The 17,056-nt window shown below is 58.0% G+C and overlaps 2 protein-coding genes across 2 annotated transcripts; one reads left to right on the top strand and one right to left on the bottom strand.

Annotated features, from left to right (window-relative positions):
• The first annotated feature begins 36 nt into the window (after positions 1-36).
• Positions 37-3,859, top strand: TRIM54 (tripartite motif containing 54). Its single transcript, XM_068183073.1, has 10 exons — positions 37-792; positions 1,217-1,389; positions 1,708-1,879; positions 1,956-2,051; positions 2,171-2,404; positions 2,630-2,652; positions 2,743-2,867; positions 3,189-3,290; positions 3,429-3,467; positions 3,659-3,859. Exons 1-10 carry the CDS (start codon positions 184-186, stop codon positions 3,667-3,669), a joined length of 1,584 nt encoding a protein of 527 aa, XP_068039174.1. The 5' UTR covers positions 37-183; the 3' UTR covers positions 3,670-3,859.
• Positions 3,860-15,068: 11,209 nt separating this feature from the next.
• UCN (urocortin) lies at positions 15,069-16,459 on the bottom strand. The gene has a single exon (XM_068186672.1). The coding sequence runs from the start codon at positions 15,681-15,683 to the stop codon at positions 15,384-15,386; it is 300 nt and encodes a 99-aa protein (XP_068042773.1). The 5' UTR covers positions 15,684-16,459; the 3' UTR covers positions 15,069-15,383.
• Positions 16,460-17,056: the final 597 nt, after the last annotated feature.

Genomic DNA, 17,056 nt, shown 5'->3' on the forward strand with positions numbered 1-17,056 from the left:
CTCCTGCCCCGCCCTCTGGGAAGCCGTGGGCCTGCGGAGGGCTGGGACTGGCAGGGATGGGACCGAGGGGGACGCTGTGAGCCGCTTGCACGTTCTTCCCATCTCTGGTCACTGCCTCTGCCCGCAGCTGCATGGGCTCTGCCTCACTCCCTAAATATAGCCAGGGTGCCAGGGTGAGTGAGGATGGGGGTGTCCTGGCACCAGCCCCTCCACCCTGCTCTTCGTGGGGCTGGCACTGGGCTGTGGGATCTGCGGGACCCCAACCTTCCCCAGCCCTGCTGCCTGCGGAGCGGGGCACGTACTCCTCAGCATGACTGCCAGCCCTGCAGCCCCTGCACCAGCCAGCCCGGTCCCCCGGGGCCTCGGCCGCTCCTCCTCCAGGGCAGGGGATCAGCGGGTCCCGAAACGCAGCGGGTCCCGGGACCAGCCGGTCCCGAGGGGTGGGCAGGAACGGTGACTCAGTGTCACCCGACGCCGCCGACAGCTGCGGCCCCGGCGGGGCGGGGGCGGCTAAAATTAGCGCCGGGGGCCGGGGCCGGGGCCGAAACAAAGCGGGCACCGGGCGGCCGAAGCGGAGCCGCGGGACAGAGCCGGGTCGGGCCGGGACGGGCCGGGACCGCGGCCATGAACTTCGCGGTGGGGCTGAAGCCGCTTCTGGCGGAGGCGCGGAGCATGGAGAGCCTGGAGAAGCAGCTCATCTGCCCCATCTGCCTGGAGATGTTCTCCAAGCCCGTGGTCATCCTGCCCTGCCAGCACAACCTCTGCCGCAAGTGCGCCAACGACGTCTTCCAGGTGGGACCCGCCGGTGGGGCGCGGGGAGGCACCGGGACCTCCGTCCCTAGGACCCCGGTCCGGCGGGTGGTGGCCCCGTTATCCCGGGATCCCCCGCCAGCGAGGCGGAGAAGCGGGCGGCACCAGAACACCGGGATCCTCTTCGCAGAGGGGCCTGGTCTGGCGCTGGCACCGGGAATCCCGGCTGGGCTACGCTCGGTGCCGCTCTCGGCTGGCGGGGACGGCGGACGGGAAGCAGGGGCCGTGTATGAGTCCTTGTTTGTGTCCACACCCGTGTCCGTGCTCTTGCCCGTCTCCATCTCTGTCTCCGTGCCCATGGCCATGCCCGGGTCCGTCCCGGTGGCTGTGGGGTGCAGATCCGTGGGGGCGGGAGGTGCCGGGGGTGCGGGGTGCCGCCGCCGTGACCCCTCGCGTATCCCCCCAGGCCTCCAACCCGCTGTGGCAGTCGCGGGGCTCCAGCGCAGTGCCGTCGGGCGGGCGGTTCCGGTGCCCGTCCTGCCGGCACGAGGTGGTGCTGGACCGGCACGGGGTGTACGGATTGCAGCGGAACCTGCTCGTGGAGAACATCATCGACATCTACAAGCAGGAGTCGGCCCGGTCCGGAGGCGTGGGGACCCCGGGGTGGGCGGGCAAGACCTGCGGGTGACAGCGAGCCCAGCGAGAGGGCTCGGGGTGGGATCCCAGCAGGAACTGGGGAGTCATGGAGCCCATACCGCACCAGGGAATATCCCTGGGGCTGCGGCTCTCTCCAGGGCCAGAGGTATTTCTGGTGCAGCAGTGTCCCTATGGCTGAAGGGTTCCTGGGAGCCAGCGGTGTCTCAAGGGCTGGGCAGGTCCCAGGGCTGATGCTGTCTCTGAAGCTGGGGTGTCTGTGGGGGTCAGGGTGTCTACCTGACACCCCCAACCCCCACGTAGACCCCTTCATGCCAAGGCTGAGCAGCACCTCATGTGCGAGGAGCACGAGGACGAGCGGATCAACATCTACTGCCTGCGCTGCGAGGTGCCCACCTGCTCCCTCTGCAAGGTGTTCGGGGCGCACAAGGACTGCGAGGTGGCCCCGCTGCCGGCCGTCTACCAGCGCCAGAAGGTGGGGGGGCCCTGGGGTCTCAGGGGGCCGAGGGTGCCCACACAGCCACCTTCATGCCCAGGCCCTCTACTCTCAGAGCGAGCTCAGCGATGGCATCGCCATGCTGGTGGCGGGGAATGACCGGATCCAGGCCATCATCACACAGATGGAGGAGATCTGCCACACCATCGAGGTTGGGACCGAGGGCTCCGGCCCGGGGCTGTGCCAGCGGAGGGGTGTGGTGGCGCTGGGAGCATCCAGCCCTGGGGCTGTGCTGGGGGGACACGGCGCAGCCCTGGCTCCGTCCCTCAGGAGAACGGCCGGCGGCAGAAGCAGCACGTGGGGCTGCGGTTCGACGCACTCTACGGGATCCTGGAGGAGCGCAAGAAGGAGCTGCTGCAGAGCATCGCGGCCGAGCAGGAGGCCAAGCTGCAGCGAGTCCGTGGGCTCATCCGCCAGTACGGGGACCACCTGGAGGCCTCCTCCAAACTGGTGGAGTCAGCCATCCAGGCCATGGAGGAGCCCCAGATGGCCCTGTACCTGCAGGTCCTGCCAGGGGAACAGGGAGAGAAGGGACAGGGGGTCTGGGACTGCCCTGGGGCTGTGTGGTGCTGCCATGGTTCCCTGAGGGGCGTGGGGCTGCTCACAGGTCTAAACAGGGGGGCCGTGCTCACCCAAAAGGATCTGTGGATGCCCCTGGATGTGCAGGGCTGGACCTGTGGTGGGGGTGATGTCTAGGAGACACTGACCCTGCCTTGTTTTCCTTCACAGCACTCCAAGGAACTCCTGAAAAAGTGAGTGGGGACTATGGGGGGAAAAGGCCTTTGGCTGGTGGCCCTCTGGGTGCTGGACCCTGCAGCTCCCAGGGTGTCTCTTCTCTGCAGGATCACAGACATGTCCAAGGCATCAATGAGCAGCCGCCCTGAGCCCGGCTACGAGAACATGGACCACTTCTCCATCAACGTGGACTACGTGGCTGAGATGCTGAGAACCATCGAATTCCAGACAGGTGCCTGCCCTGGGGAAATTGCTGCTGTCCCAAGGGGGCCCTGGGACTGCCTGGGGTGCCCAGAGCCCCAGGTAGAGCCCCCCTCACCACATGCCCTGTGTGGGGATCCCACACAGGACTGGGGATGTGCCCTCACCTGTAGCTCCACCCAGGGGCCCTGGAGGGTCAGTCCCTGGTTCTCACACTGGGCTTGTCACATTCCTCCTGGGAACTTCCATCCTGGAACGTCCTGCTTGGTCACCTCCCTCCTGGCGTGTCCTGGTGTATGCCCATAATGCAGGAGGGAGGGAAGGTCCCACCTGAGCTGTCCCCTGCCCACAGAGCCACTGGGCGAGGATGAGGGTGATGGACCTGGGGACGGCAGTGAGGCTGCAGCAGATGAGGACCGGCTGGACAGCCTGGAGGTGCCCGAGGCTGCTGAAGGTGAGTGCCTGCCATGACTGCCCAGGGCCGTGTCCAGTGCCAGCCTTTGGCTGTGCCATGGTCCACGTGTGGCAGCACACGTCCTTCAGGGTGCTGGGGCATCCCTGCCTCAATCTCGTTCCCTCTCTCCCTCTGCAGATGTGGGGCCGAGGCAGAAGCCAGCGAGCTCTCCCCATGGTGAGACCTCATGGGGAGTGAGATGGGCACGGCCATGGGGTGCCGTGGGGCAGAGGAAACCTCCCGGGAGTGGGGATGAGGGTGTGGAGGGGCAGGTCACACCTCAGGCTCCCCCCAGGGCATGTCTCCCTGCTGCAGGGAGTGGGAAAGGGGTCCCGGGGTCCCAGGACTGAGGCTACTTTTCTACACAGGTCAGCACTGAAGTGAAGCCGTGGGGCAAGGCTGGCATGCCCTCAGCTCTGGCTGTCCCTGTCGCCCCCGGCTATGCCTGTCCCTGTCATCCCTGCCCTGGCTGTGGCCATCCCCGGCACTCTCAGGCGAGCTCCATCCCTGCTGCCGGAATTCCCCAAATGGGCGCTGCCCCTCTCCGACATTAAAGGTGTGTGAGGACACGTTCTCCCGTGTGCTGTGTGGCTGGGGGGGAGGCGAGGGCTGCCCCACTGCAGCTCTGCACCGGCCCCAAAGGGTCTAGCCCAGCGCAGCCCCTGCCCCATCACCCCAGCAGTGCCCCCAGGGCCTCAGGCAAGGGGCTGAGACCCCAGAGCCCGAATGCAACGCGGGCTTTGAGCCCCGGGCCCCGTGAGTGCGGCTCTGCCCCCCGCCCACAGCCCCTGCCGGGGGGCGAGGACCCCCAAGTGCCCCCATGCTGCCCCCCCGTCTGGGTGCCCGCAGCAGCAGCAGCGTCCCCTGGGAGCTGCGAGTAAACACGGCCGGGATGAGCTGGCTGGGAGCACACGCAGCCACAGCAGCGCTGGCCCGGGCCGGGCTCCCCCGGGAGGCCGCGGCTGCGTCACCCGCCGGCTCCGGTCGCCACGGCGGCGCGGCTGCTGATGCACATGGCCACGGGTCCTCGGGCCGGGGTCCCCTGTGCTGCGCTCCTCTGGCGAGGTCCCTGCAGCCACGCCGTACCCACCCAGGGGACAACAAGGGCTGAGCCCTGCGGGCTCCCCCGCCGCCGGCAGACCGCGGCCACCGCGCTGGCCAGGGGCTGGGTGCAAGGTCCCGGAGGACGGGTGACAGACGGGACATCTCAGCTCTCTGTGTCCCCGAGCTGTCGCTCCAAGCAGAGGCGATGTGGCTGCCAGCGGACCAAGCCCAGGGCCCAGCCCAGCTGCTCCTTCACACACCAGAACCGTGCCTGGGAGGGGCTGGGTGATCCCTGCGGAGCGCGAGGGGCTGTGGCTGCTCCGTGCCCGCACCGGGCATTCGTGGAGGCAGCATTTGCCTTTCCCCCGCTCCCCTCAGGGATGTTCCCTCCTCGCTGTCACCCTCCAGAGGTGACTGAGAGGGACTCCCAAGCACTCAGCAGCCCCTGAGCTGGGTGCCATGGGTGCCTCCCTAGTGCTTGAGATGCCTCAGGAGAGCCCCACCCTAGTTCTCTTCTGTTTTGGGCAATTTTCTTCCTTGTGCTTTGTGTCCAGATGCTCATCACGTGTCACTGCCCTCCCAAACCAGCCCCTGGGCAGCCCCCTGGAATTTGCTGATGCCTCTGCTTGTCCAGTTAAAGTGTACCCCCACCTGAGATTTCAGGAATGAAGTCTCTGTGCACTGAGCATGGATTCTAACACGCAGCCTGGTCCAGCTGCTGTTCAAGGGTTCTCCAAGAACATCATTATTTCTCTTTATTCTTCTCCATAACTGTGCTTCCAAAGGCCTTTTTCTCCATAAGGAGCATAACGTTATCATTCCTAAAGAATACCTTTTCACTTTCTCCCACAAAGGCAGGTCAGTTGTCCACCTGCTGTCAACACGTACCCAGCTCTGTGTCCCATTTGTGGAATTTTGTCCATTTTATTGGGTTTGTATTGGGTTTGTGTGGCAAGGTTTTGGTAGTGGGGAGATTACAGGGGCAGCCTCTGTGAGAAGCTGACAGAAGCTTCTCCCATGTCCAAGAGAGCCAAAGCCAGCTGGCTCCAGGATGGACCTGCTCCTGGCCAAGGCAGAGCCCATCAGTGATGGCAGTAGCCCCTCAGGGATAATGTATTTAAGGAGCAAAAAAAAGTTCTTGTGTGGAGGTAGTTGCAGCCAGAGAGGAATGACGGTATGAGAGAGCAACAGCCCTGGAGCCTCTCAGGTCAGGGCAGGAGGAATGACAGGAGGTGATCCAAGTGCTGGAGCAGGGATTCCCCACCGCCTGTGGGTGCCCGGGGGTAGCAGAGACCCACATTCACCTGTGGAGCCCCATGGTGCAGAGACCCACATTCACCTGTGGAGCCCCATGGCAGCAGAGACCCACATTCACCCGTGGAGCCCCATGGCAGCAGAGACCCACATTCACCTGTGGAGCCCCATGGTGCAGAGACCCACATTCACCTGTGGAGCCCCATGGCAGCAGGGACCCACATTCACCCGTGGAGCCCCATGGTGCAGAGACCCACCTGCACCTGTGGAGCCCCATGGTGCAGAGACCCACCTGCACCTGTGGAGCCCCATGGTGCAGAGACCCACCTGCACCTGTGGAGCCCCATGGTGCAGAGACCCACCTGCACCTGTGGAGCCCCATGGTGCAGAGACCCACCTGCACCTGTGGAGCCCCATGGTGCAGAGACCCACCTGCACCTGTGGAGCCCCATGGCAGCAGGGACCCACATTCACCTGTGGAGCCCCATGGCAGCAGAGATTCACCTGCACCTGTGGAGCCCCATGGTGCAGAGACCCACCTGCACCTGTGGAGCCCCATGGTGCAGAGACCCACATTCACCTGTGGAGCCCCATGGTGCAGAGACCCACATTCACCTGTGGAGCCCCATGGTGCAGAGACCCACATTCACCTGTGGAGCCCCATGGTGCAGAGACCCACCTGCACCTGTGGATCCCCATGGCAGCAGAAATTCACCTGCACCTGTGGAGCCCCATGGCAGCAGGGACCCACCTGGAGGCTCTGGGGCAGCCCACGCCAGGGCAGGTGGGTGCCCAGAGGGGTCTGTGACCCCGTGGGAAGCCCATGCAGGAGCAGGGTCCTGGCAGGGACCTCTGGAGCCGTGGGGAGAGGAACCCATGCTGGAGCAGGTTTGCTGGCAGGACCTGTGGGGACCTCAGGCTGGAACAGCTCCTGAGCGACTGTCCTCATGGAGGGGACAGAGCGTGGAGAAGTTTGTGAGGAGCCACAGCCCCTGGGAAGGGCTCCTGCTGGAGCAGTCTGCAGAGCACCGTCTCCCTCCCACACCAGGGCAGGGCAGGGACTCCTGTCCCTACAAAGGAGCAGCAGCAGAAAGCAGTGGTGACCTGACTGCAGCCCCCACTCCTGTCTCACTGCACCCCTGGGAGGGAAGAGGTGGAGAATCGGGAATAAAGCTAAGCCTGGGATGGACGGGGGGGTGAGGGGAACCAAAACCCAATATTTTTAGAATTTATTTTACTTCTTGTTACCCTACTCTGCCTTGATTGGTAATAAATTAAACTAATTTTCCCAAATCAAGTCTGCTTTGCCCACAACAGTAATCAGTGAGCTTTCTCTGTCCTTACCCTGAGCCATGAGCTTTTCTTGTATTTTCTCTTCCCTGTCCAAGTGAGGGGGGAGTGATGGAGCAGCTTTGGGGGGCACCTGGCGTCCAGCCATGGTCAACCCATCACGCAGGTAATGCCAATTACCTTCCTCTTGGCTTAAGTTAAACCCCAAGGGAAACCCTCACAGGGGTTTGGGACTTAAGGAGCATTATCAGATTTAAATCTACGATTAAAATTCCCCAATCCAAAGGGTCCTTCACCGATTGTGACACTGGGAAACCCATCAGTGTCACTGCTGGAGTTGGAATTTTCCTGATGGATTGGACAAGCTGTAAAGTAACAACATATTACATAGTGGATCACCACAAAGTAACAACATATTACATAGTGGATCACCACAAAGTAACAACATATTACATAGTGGATCACCACAAAGTAACAACATATTGTATAAGTATTTCCCTTGCAAAGTTAATTTCTGTAAACAGATTAAAAAATTACAGAACATACTTCTGTGTCCAGATGGAACTTCATGTTTCCAGCTTGGTGTGAATTCCATGTGTCTTGCCCAGACTCAGGGATGCTTTTCACACATGCCACGGATCCAGGAGTTGATTCCTGTCCTTTTCACTGCAGTGCCTATCCTGAATGCTCTTGGGAAAGCACCTTCCCACCTTTCTGGTGGAGTCTCATCCTTTCATGTTCAAACACATCCCACTTCTCCAGGCTGGAAAGTTTGTCCAGGGGCACCCAAGGGAAGGGTGGGGCCTGATTCAAGCACCTGTGCATGGGGATAAAGGCAGTGGGAGAGAATTGAAATATTTCTTTGGCTCTGCTTGTGGCCTTGCACACTCCTGATCTCCGAGTGTGGGTAGGAGGTTTTGCCTTCCAGGATGGTGATTCCAAAGTGCTCCTTCCTGCTTTGACCCGGGGACGGACAAACTCCTGTAACAGCCAAAAGCAATGCTCCTCTCCAGCCTTTTGTTGTAACTTGGATATTTGCCTCTTTGTTGTCTGGTTCATCCTTTCTGCCTTCCCGCTGGACCGTGGGATCCATGAGGTGTGTAATTCCCAAATAGACTGTCAAAATTTGGACACTGCCTGCACCATTCCTGCTATAAAGTAGGGTTCAACATCTGTAGAAATTTCCTCTGAGACACTCAATCTGGGTATTGTTTCTTTTAAGAAACCCTCATCACTTCTCTACTCTGGTTGTTGCAACAGGGGAGAGACCCGGTGCCACGGAAAATTGGGAAATAAACTCTCCAACCAATTTGCTAGGTTGGAAAGTTAACATTGCTATATTAGGAGTGCTGGATGCATGGTCCCCAAAGCATGCATGCCCAGTAACCTAACAGACCAGGTTATATTCCTGAAACTAATACATATTGATCACATTTCCTGAATGCAAGCATATATGCTAATAATTTCTGAGGACTTATTTTAGCATGGCTCCACATCTTCTGATGCATCTTTTTTCCTTGAGAGTGTTTAAAATATGTGGTTGGGTCATAAGGTACTTCTCTTATTCTTTGTTCTGACACAGAATCCTTGCTCTCAAAACTAATTGGTTAGCACATATTAATTATTAATATATGTTAATAAGGAGGCATTAGCTGGCACATGACTTAGTCACAGACAGCTGCCTTTCCTAACAGTCCTGGGTGTGGCCCGCATGATTTGACGTGTATTGTTCTTTAAACAGGTTTAAAGGCACTTTTTAATGATGCTTTTTATGATACCAGTTATTTTTACGCTCAAAACTTGAGGCTTCAATGCTTCTGGCAGAGACTTTATTTCCCAGTGAGTTCCCCAATGGTGCTCCTCTCCCATCTTCCTCATAAGATGTTGGGGAATTATTGCCTGTTTTCTGGCTGTAATCCACCATCCTTCAGGGCTGTTTTCAGGTAAATTTGCCACTGTCTCTCTTTGTCAGCCAGGCATTTCCAATATTCACTGGGTTTCTCTGAACGGATGAGCTTTGCATTGCATTACTGCTGCCTTCTGAGGTGGCTGCACGCCCTCTAACCATCTCTGTGTTACGTGTCCATGTTTCCTGGGGGATCTTTAGGGGCTCACAGCCCCCTCTCTCTTTCCAAACGTCTCCATAGGCACGGAGCACTCCAGCAGCAAACTTTGAGTCAGCCCCTCTCTTTACAGCATTTGGTGTGCGAGCTCCCCTGCTCTGCCAGTGCCTCCAGCTCTGCCCTCTGAGCCCGTGTGCTGGGGGCCAGAGCCCTGCCTTCCCTTGCCTCATCTCAGCCAGCACTGCATTCCTGCCTTTCAGATCCCATCTTTCACAGGGCTGCTCCCATCCATGGAGTTTGCAATCAGCTCCTTCCAGAGCAGTGTCCTGTAGATCCTCTTGGCTGGGGTACTCCTGTTCAAGGGTGGATTCTGCATCCCAAGCCCATCCTGCATTGTCCACGTCCTATAATCTTTCTGCTTCAGGTTCAGGATTCTGTAGCAGATGGACTTGGGCCCCCAAGGCCTTTTCTTCAGGAATATGAACTGTTTGGCACCACCAGCCAACCAGAAAAGTGGTTGATGAATACTGATAAATGTTTGCATTAATTACAGCTGGGCGATTCTGTAAAATCAGTTTGCCAATATTTCTCAGGGGTTATTCCTTTCTTTGTGCTTCCTCCCTGTATTTTCTTTCTTATTTTTGGATGATTAACACAGCAAAGGAGAAATTTTCCACTACTCTGTCAGCAAAATTTCGCGTCTTGCATCCAAAAACTTTTTTGCTAAAAGCAGTGATGCATCTGCTCCTGCGTGTGTCTCTTGGTGCAGCCTTTAAAGTTGGATTTCCATGATCTCCAAGAGCTGCTTTCCAGGTGTTTTCCACCACCCTTCTTTGTTTTTAGTACAGTTATGTTGTAGATGTTGGTGAACTCAATGGGAAGAATGATGATGTTTGACTTAGTTCAGAAGGCTGAATGATTTCTTTATTATAATTATGTTATGATACATTAATATACTATATAAAAGAAGTGGATTTTTTTAAGAAGTTTTTAGAGGATACTAAAAACTACATGCTACTCTCTCTAACCATCATATCTAACTCCCTCACAACTCGTGACCCTGTTCTCCAGAGTCCAGACACAGGTGGATCCGATTGGCCATCAGGCCCAAACAATCCACCGTGATCCAACCAGGCATTCGCTCCAGGTAAACAGTTCTCCAAACACATTCCACATGAGAAAAACAAGGAGCAGAAATAGAAATTGTTTTCTCTTTCACTTCTCTCTGTGCACCTTCATAAAAATCCTAAGAGAGAGAGAAATGTGCTTACCACACCGTTAAGCTGTTCCCCTCATTTTTTCTCTCCTTTGGTATAATTTGTTGGAGATGAATCTTCACAAGTTTGTGGAATCAAAGCTCCTTCACAATTTGGTTTCCTCAATGCAGCTTCTTGCACTGCTGGATCTGCTCTTCTATTTCCCTTTACAATATTTGGATTCTTTTTCTGGGGGGCTTTGCATTGCCTTATTGTGATGTTCTTTGGCTGAAGAGCTGCTTTCTGTATCTTTGGAGTTTCAGTTATATTTTTTTCTGAGCTCCCCTGTGAGGTCAAAACTCCTTGCTGTTCCTGAACTGTTCCATGATCATGGTCTGTGCCTAAGGCACGTTTTGAGTCAGTATAAGTATTTATTTCCTCTCCTCAGCTCCATGCCAGGGCCCAAGTGAGAGCTCCCAGTTTGGTTTTCTGGAGGCAGTGGATTGTTTTCAATGCCTTCATGGCAGCGACCACAGTGTGCCCAGATGTCTGGTCTCCGTCTGCCACGTCACCACTTCTGTCAGTAAAGACCTGCACAAGCGTAGCAAATCCCTCCCCAGCAACGCCAAAGGACACTCTGGCATGCAGAGAAAGTGATGGGGTCATTTTGTGTTCCCAGTCGTGAATTCCCTGGGATGTGAGGTGGTCTGAGGGATTACCTGCTCCCGAGGAATTTCCTCCCTGTTTTCGCTTAAAGGTCCTTCACGGTAACTACAGAATGAGCTGCTCCATTGTCCACTAGAAAACCCATTGTTCCATTCCCCAGTTTAACTGGAATCAAAGGATTGGCCAGGGAAATAGGAGATGCCTCTGCTCCCTTTCAGTCCAGCCTAATTTCTGTGTCTTCTGATTTTTCCTTCTGTCTGTTTGTAACTCGGGAATGCTCCTTTTCCCAGTGCCCTTCCTGTCTGCAACGGGCACCCTGATAGTTTTGGAAGGGTGTTAATCCCCACCCTCAGCCCCAGACTTATCCCTGAAATTGCCTGCCCCTGACAATGGGCTCAGTAATTCCTCTTGGCTCTTCTCCCTCTTCCCCATCCTCACAGACATCACTTGGGAAATAACCATCCCCTCCACTTCTTCTCTGTTCTGGAGTTTCTTTCGAATACTTGGTGCCAACTGCCCAACAAAAAGCGTGTTAAACAGCATCCTGCTTCCTTCCCTCGCTGGGTCTGAATCCATCCATTTGGGAGCCACTTCACACAATCTTCCATCCAGAGCCAATGGAGACTCCTTTGCTCCCTCTTCCCTTCATACCCCTTGGCAAGGCGTTTCAGTTCCTTCCCTTCCTCTTAGAATCCAAATAAAATAATTTTCTAATATAATTCTAGCAAATCTCACCAGCACTCTGATTGAGACCCCACTTTGGGTCATTCTTAGGATGAAATTTGTGAGGATTTGGGATGCCATGAACTTTTTGATCTAATCCTATTTTCTTAACTCTTAACTCCTTCTTCTCAAGCCTTTTCTAAACTGCCCTCCATTCCTCATGGGGAAACAAATATTCCTGGAGAGCCTGGATATCCTCCTGGTTTGGATCAAGAATTGACATCATGGTTTTAATCGCACTACCCATTCCATCAGGATTTCTGTGACAGGACCCTGCTTGCTGCTTCTGATTCAGCAAGTCTGAAGCGTGGCCAGCACCTGCACATCCACCGCCTCTCCCTCATGTCCATCTGCTGCCCTAAATGTGCTTGCAGTACCGAGTTACCTTTCTCCCTGATCCTACTGGAAACGGGGACGTGTCAAAACCATGGATTCGTGGCCAGATCCACTGCCCACCTCCAGCTTTCATCCTTGTGTCAGAGGAGCTGCCAATAGTTGGACTTCAAGTTTTGGTCTCTTTTATCTTCTTGTCCCATATGACAAGTATCTTTCTCCTTATCCTCTTCATTTCCCAAAGAATATATTCCATTTTGATACTTTTGAATCTACTAAACCACTTTTTTTCTTACTTTAATAATTATTTCTTAAAGTGAAAACATCAGGGACTTCATCCCATTCATTTTGCCTCCTACAAAGTAACATCAACTGTAAAATTGTGTTATATTTTAAAGACTTGTTGCTTTCCAGCCTTTTTTCACCATCATCTAATTCAGAATGAGGCAACTGTTGATTACAGTGTCTTTTCAATATATCTTGAGTCACAGGGCCACCCTAACTCTCCAGGACACATCCTAGAGGAGAGCAAAGTGGAATTTCTACAGAAGCAGAGGAACCCATTTCAGTTGTGGAATTTCCAGTGTTTCATACACTATCCCAATGCACACATCCAAACCCCAGCTCTGCATGTGAAAACGTGTGCAAACATCAAAAATCCAAGACATGCATCACCAAATTGTAGAAACAAAATATTTTTTTCCTTCAGCTTATGCAGAGCCCAGACCAAAATCCTGTTTCTTGGCAAATTCCAACCACCCCCCTCACCAAGAAAATACCTCTAGAAGGTGTTGTGCCATTGGGTCACTGGTTGTGCTGGCTGACACCAGGGCTGGTCACCCAAAGTACCCGATCACGAGGTCAGTGTGTGCTGGAGTTCATCCTGCCAAGCCCCTTTGCCTGGAGTGGCTGCTCAGTCGGGGCAGGGCACTCTGGCTATCCCGTCTGGGCCATCAAAAACAGCTGTGGGCTTCCAGGTGTGCACTGACAACCCACAAATCAAGGCAAGGGATTTCTGGTTTTATTCCAGTTAGTGCGGAGCCACTCTGGGTCTCCCCAGGGCTGCTCCCTGAGCATCAGAGCTTCGCAGTTTTATACATTTAAGCAAAGAACCAGCATTCATTGGTTACCAGTTACAGAACTCTGTTATTAATTAGGACTCCGACTCCTCCTTGCTGGGTGTAGCTCCCTCCTCATGCTGATCACTCCACAGGTGCAGCTCTTTCCTCCATCTGAGTTGGGGTCCGTTCTGACTGCGTGACCAATGAGTCCGTGACTGTGATTTCCTGTTGCCAGAATTACCTTTTGCCCTGGTGCTGCTCAGTCCTGCTGACCACGCTCCTGGTGCCTCTCATCCAGACAGCCCATTGCTCTTGGGATGCTCTTCCCTTTTCCTTGGAAGAGAAGAGTAGCCTACGAGGTTCATGATGCAATTACAATCACAAGTGTCCTACTACAGCTACTGAGGGACATGAGGGACAACAAAATCCTCAGTGGTGACACTGAGCTGGGGAGGCAGCGGTGACATCCCTTCCCAGTGGGTCCAGGTGGAGAACAGCCCATGGCTGGGGAGGATGAAGGGAGAGGGGAGCCCTCCCCTCCATGAATTGTGGAGAGCTGTGGATGCAGCATCCTGCCCAGGCTGGGGCTTCCTGGAGCAAGAAGGATGTGACATCTGGAGTCCAGGAAAGGGTCAAAGCACTGCCAAAGAGACTGGAACATCTGCTGCATGAGGAGGAACTGGAATGTTTTGGGGTACCTACGTGTATACTTGCCTAATGAGAGGGAAGGAGGAGGGAGCCAGGCTTTTCCCAGTGGAGCCCAGTGGCAGGACCAGCAGAAACAGGCACAAACTGGCCTTCAAAGATTTGGGTTTTTTTTTTTTTGCAGCGATGTTGATCACACAGGGTGCCCGGAATGGGCTGCCCAGAAGGGTTTTGTGGTCCCTCCAGCTGGGAAGGCACCCACGGCTGCGTGAGGGACAGGAGGTCCCCAGATCCCCACCCTGCTCGTCAGGGTTGCCTGAAGCAGGCTGTCCTAGTCAGTGTCCAATCTGGTATAAATATTTCCTAGGAGGGATCATTCCACTACAGTCCTTCTTGCCAGCATGGCCTTCCAGCTCCAGGGTACTGATGCTCTGGTGGAATTTCCCCATTCAAGTTCCAGTGGCCACAGCATGAGCAGCTGGAGCAGGCCCTGGAGTGGGGAATCTCCAGCCTTGAGCTCATTCCCAAAGGCTGTGCTCCCCAACTCCTTTGCCCCATGGAGCAGCCCCCTACCAGAGCCATGGGGGCACTGAAAGCAGCTCCTGTGAAATCGGAGAGCTGCACACTCTGCCGGTGTTACGAAGCCCTGCAGCCCTGCCTGCCCTGAGCACTGTCTCCACTGCTGTCCTCCCAGGCACACCATCAGAAACAGTGCTTCCTGCTCCAGGCCTGCCATGCTGCCCTTCCGGCTGCCGTTGGGATGTTATCAAAGAATTTCTGGCTGGTTTAGGTGGGAAGGGACATCCAGTCCCATCCACGGCCACAGGCAGGGTCACCTTCCACGGGCCAAGCTGGAGCCCTGGTGAGGACCAGGGCCAGCCACAAGAAGGCTGAACCTCACCCAGCTGCCTCGGAAGGCCTAATCCCTGTCCTCTTGGTTGAGGGCCAAGGAACACAGCCCACCACAGTGCCCCCCTCCCCACCCACGACTCCATCCCTGTCCCGCTCAGCAGCACCGGGTGTCCCATGGAGGTTTCCCCCCACTCCTGGAGCTCCCACATCGTGGCCATATGCTCCCAAAGGGCCTGTGTCTGTCCCTCCCGCAGCTCCCAGCCTTGCCCATCCCCTGTGCCTGGCTCACTGGTGGTGAGGACCCATTGTTCCCATCCCTCTGCCCCATTTGCTTCCCACTGCTCCCACTCCTGGGGGGCTGTGAGCATCTCCTCCCCCCGAAGAACATGGTGCGTCACCCCCTGACCCAGAACACTCACAGTTCCCAGAGCTGGGGGGTTTGTGCTGCTGGCCCAGCTGCTCCTACCCAGCCCTGGCCCAGCTCATCCTGTCTCCTACTCCTGAACCCTGAGTCCCTTTCCAGTGAGCCCTTTCCCTATTCCCAGTGAGTCTGTTTGTCCCTTCCTGGTAAACCCATTCCACCACTCCCAATGACTTGTTTCCCCATCCCTGGTGAGCCCTTTCTTCATTCCTGATTAGCCCATTCCCCATTCCTGGTGAGCCCATTCCCGGTGAGCACGCCCCCAGTTTGCCCAGTCCCTGGCCCTGCACAGCCCCAGCTGCCCCCACCCCGCACTCGCTCACGCCTCGGGTTTCCACCACGTTTTATTACAAAATTGGTGCGGACCAGTCCCGGGGCCGGTTCCGCTCCCACTCGCCCCAGTGCTGGGGCTGAGGCGGGTTCAGCCCGTGCCCGTGTTGGTGCCGAGCGCCCTACAGTGCAGAGGCCGAGGCGGTGGCTGGAGGCCGGTGCAGCCCCGGGGTCACGGGGGGTTCGGGGTATCCGGGGATTCCGGGATCTGGGGTTCAGCGCCCCACGGCGTCGAGGATGCGGCGGTTGGAGTCGGCGCGGGCGCGCTGGCTCTGAGCGCGGGCGAGCAGCAAGAGGTGCCGCAGGAGGTGGAACGTGAGGTCGATGGAGAGCGGCGGCTCGTCCCGCCGCCCTCGCCACGGCCCCGGGGGCGGCGGCGCCAGCGGCGGCCAGAGCGGCTGGTCCTGAGCCCCGGTCCCGGCCGCCGAGATGGAGCCGTCGGTGGTGGCGGGGCGGGCGGCGGCGGGCGGCGGGCGGGCGAGCAGCAGCAGGAGGGTGAGCAGTGCCCGCCTCATCCTCGGTCCTTCTGCACCTACGGGGCAGGGGCTCAGCGCCACAGCAGAGACCGGGGCGGCGGCGGAGGCCCGTCGGGAACCGCGGCCCCGGCGGCGCGGGGACGGTCCCGCGCGCGGAGCCCCCTCCGCGCCCGGCCGCCCCGTTCCGCCCCCTCTGCGCGCCCCGGCCCCGGTGCTGTCCCTGCCCGGTTCCCAAGCCCCGTCCCGTACCCGGTGCGCTGTGCCCGTGCCCTGTTCCTGCCGGTGCTGGCGGCGCGGCGAGCGCGATCCGTCCCGCGGGAGCTGAGCCGGCGGCGCGGCCGGGGGTTATATCGGTCCGGGAGCCCGGGCTGACGTCAGCGCCGGGCACGCACCGGGCGGCGGGGGCGGGGGAGAGGGGGGCACCGGAGCGGCGGGGAGCGGGCACCCGGCGGCGGGACGGGGTTGAGGGACAGAGGGGCGGAGAGGCAGAGCCCGCTCTCGCCGGTTTTGGGAGCCACCACTCCGATTCTTGTCTGACGCCCACCAGAGAGGCACGGCGGGGCCGGGGCCGGTGAGAGCAGGTGCCTTGGGCCGTGCTAACCCTCGCCTCCCCGGTCCCCCGGTCTCCCGGTCCCCCGATCCCTCTCCCGGCTCTGCCCCATCCCCGGCCTCATTCTCCGCCGCTGTCCGCGGTGCTGAACGGCCGGGACGCGCTGGGGCACCGGGGCCGGTGAGCCATACAGGTGAGCTCCCGGTGAGCTCTCAGTGAGCTGTACCGGGCTGAGCCGCGGCTTCTCGGCGTGGAGCCCTCGCATTCCCGGGCGGAACGGCCGCGTCGAGCGGCGGCGTCCAAGCAGGGATCGGGGCGGGGGGGATCCCTGGGCGGAGGTGGGGATAACCCGAGCACCGGCAGCTCCGGGACAGGGCGGTCACGGATGGGACCCCCAGCCTGGCTGTGGCTCAGCGTCCCGGGCAGAGCGGGCGGTGCCGAGGTCAAACCGCGGGGCCGAGGCCGCAGACGCCCCGAGCGCAGCGGTAGCACCGGCCAAGTCCTGTGAGTCATAGAATGAAGGCACCGGAGCTGGCAGCGCCGTGCTGGATGCAGGGTGTTCCGTCGGGGCACCGACACCGCTGCCAAATGGTGAGGTGGCTGCTGGGGCTCCACACTACTGTTGGCAGCCCCCTTGAGTGCGCCACACTGCTGGCATCCCCCCGAGTGCCCCACACCGCTGCCGGCAGCCCCCCGAGCGCCCTGCGGGCTGCCGGCCGAGTGTAGCTGAGCTGACACCCAGCGCCGACGCTGCTGCAGGGGCCAGATCAGTGGGGCAGCGCCGGTGTGGGGCAGAGCCGGGCACAGGGGCTCAGCCCGGCCCCTCGCACGGTGTGTCCCGCCCCAGGTGGCACAGGGGTGG

The sequence above is a fragment of the Anomalospiza imberbis genome, chromosome 3 (genome assembly GCF_031753505.1).
Source record: "Anomalospiza imberbis isolate Cuckoo-Finch-1a 21T00152 chromosome 3, ASM3175350v1, whole genome shotgun sequence".
Classification (NCBI taxonomy): domain Eukaryota; kingdom Metazoa; phylum Chordata; class Aves; order Passeriformes; family Viduidae; genus Anomalospiza; species Anomalospiza imberbis.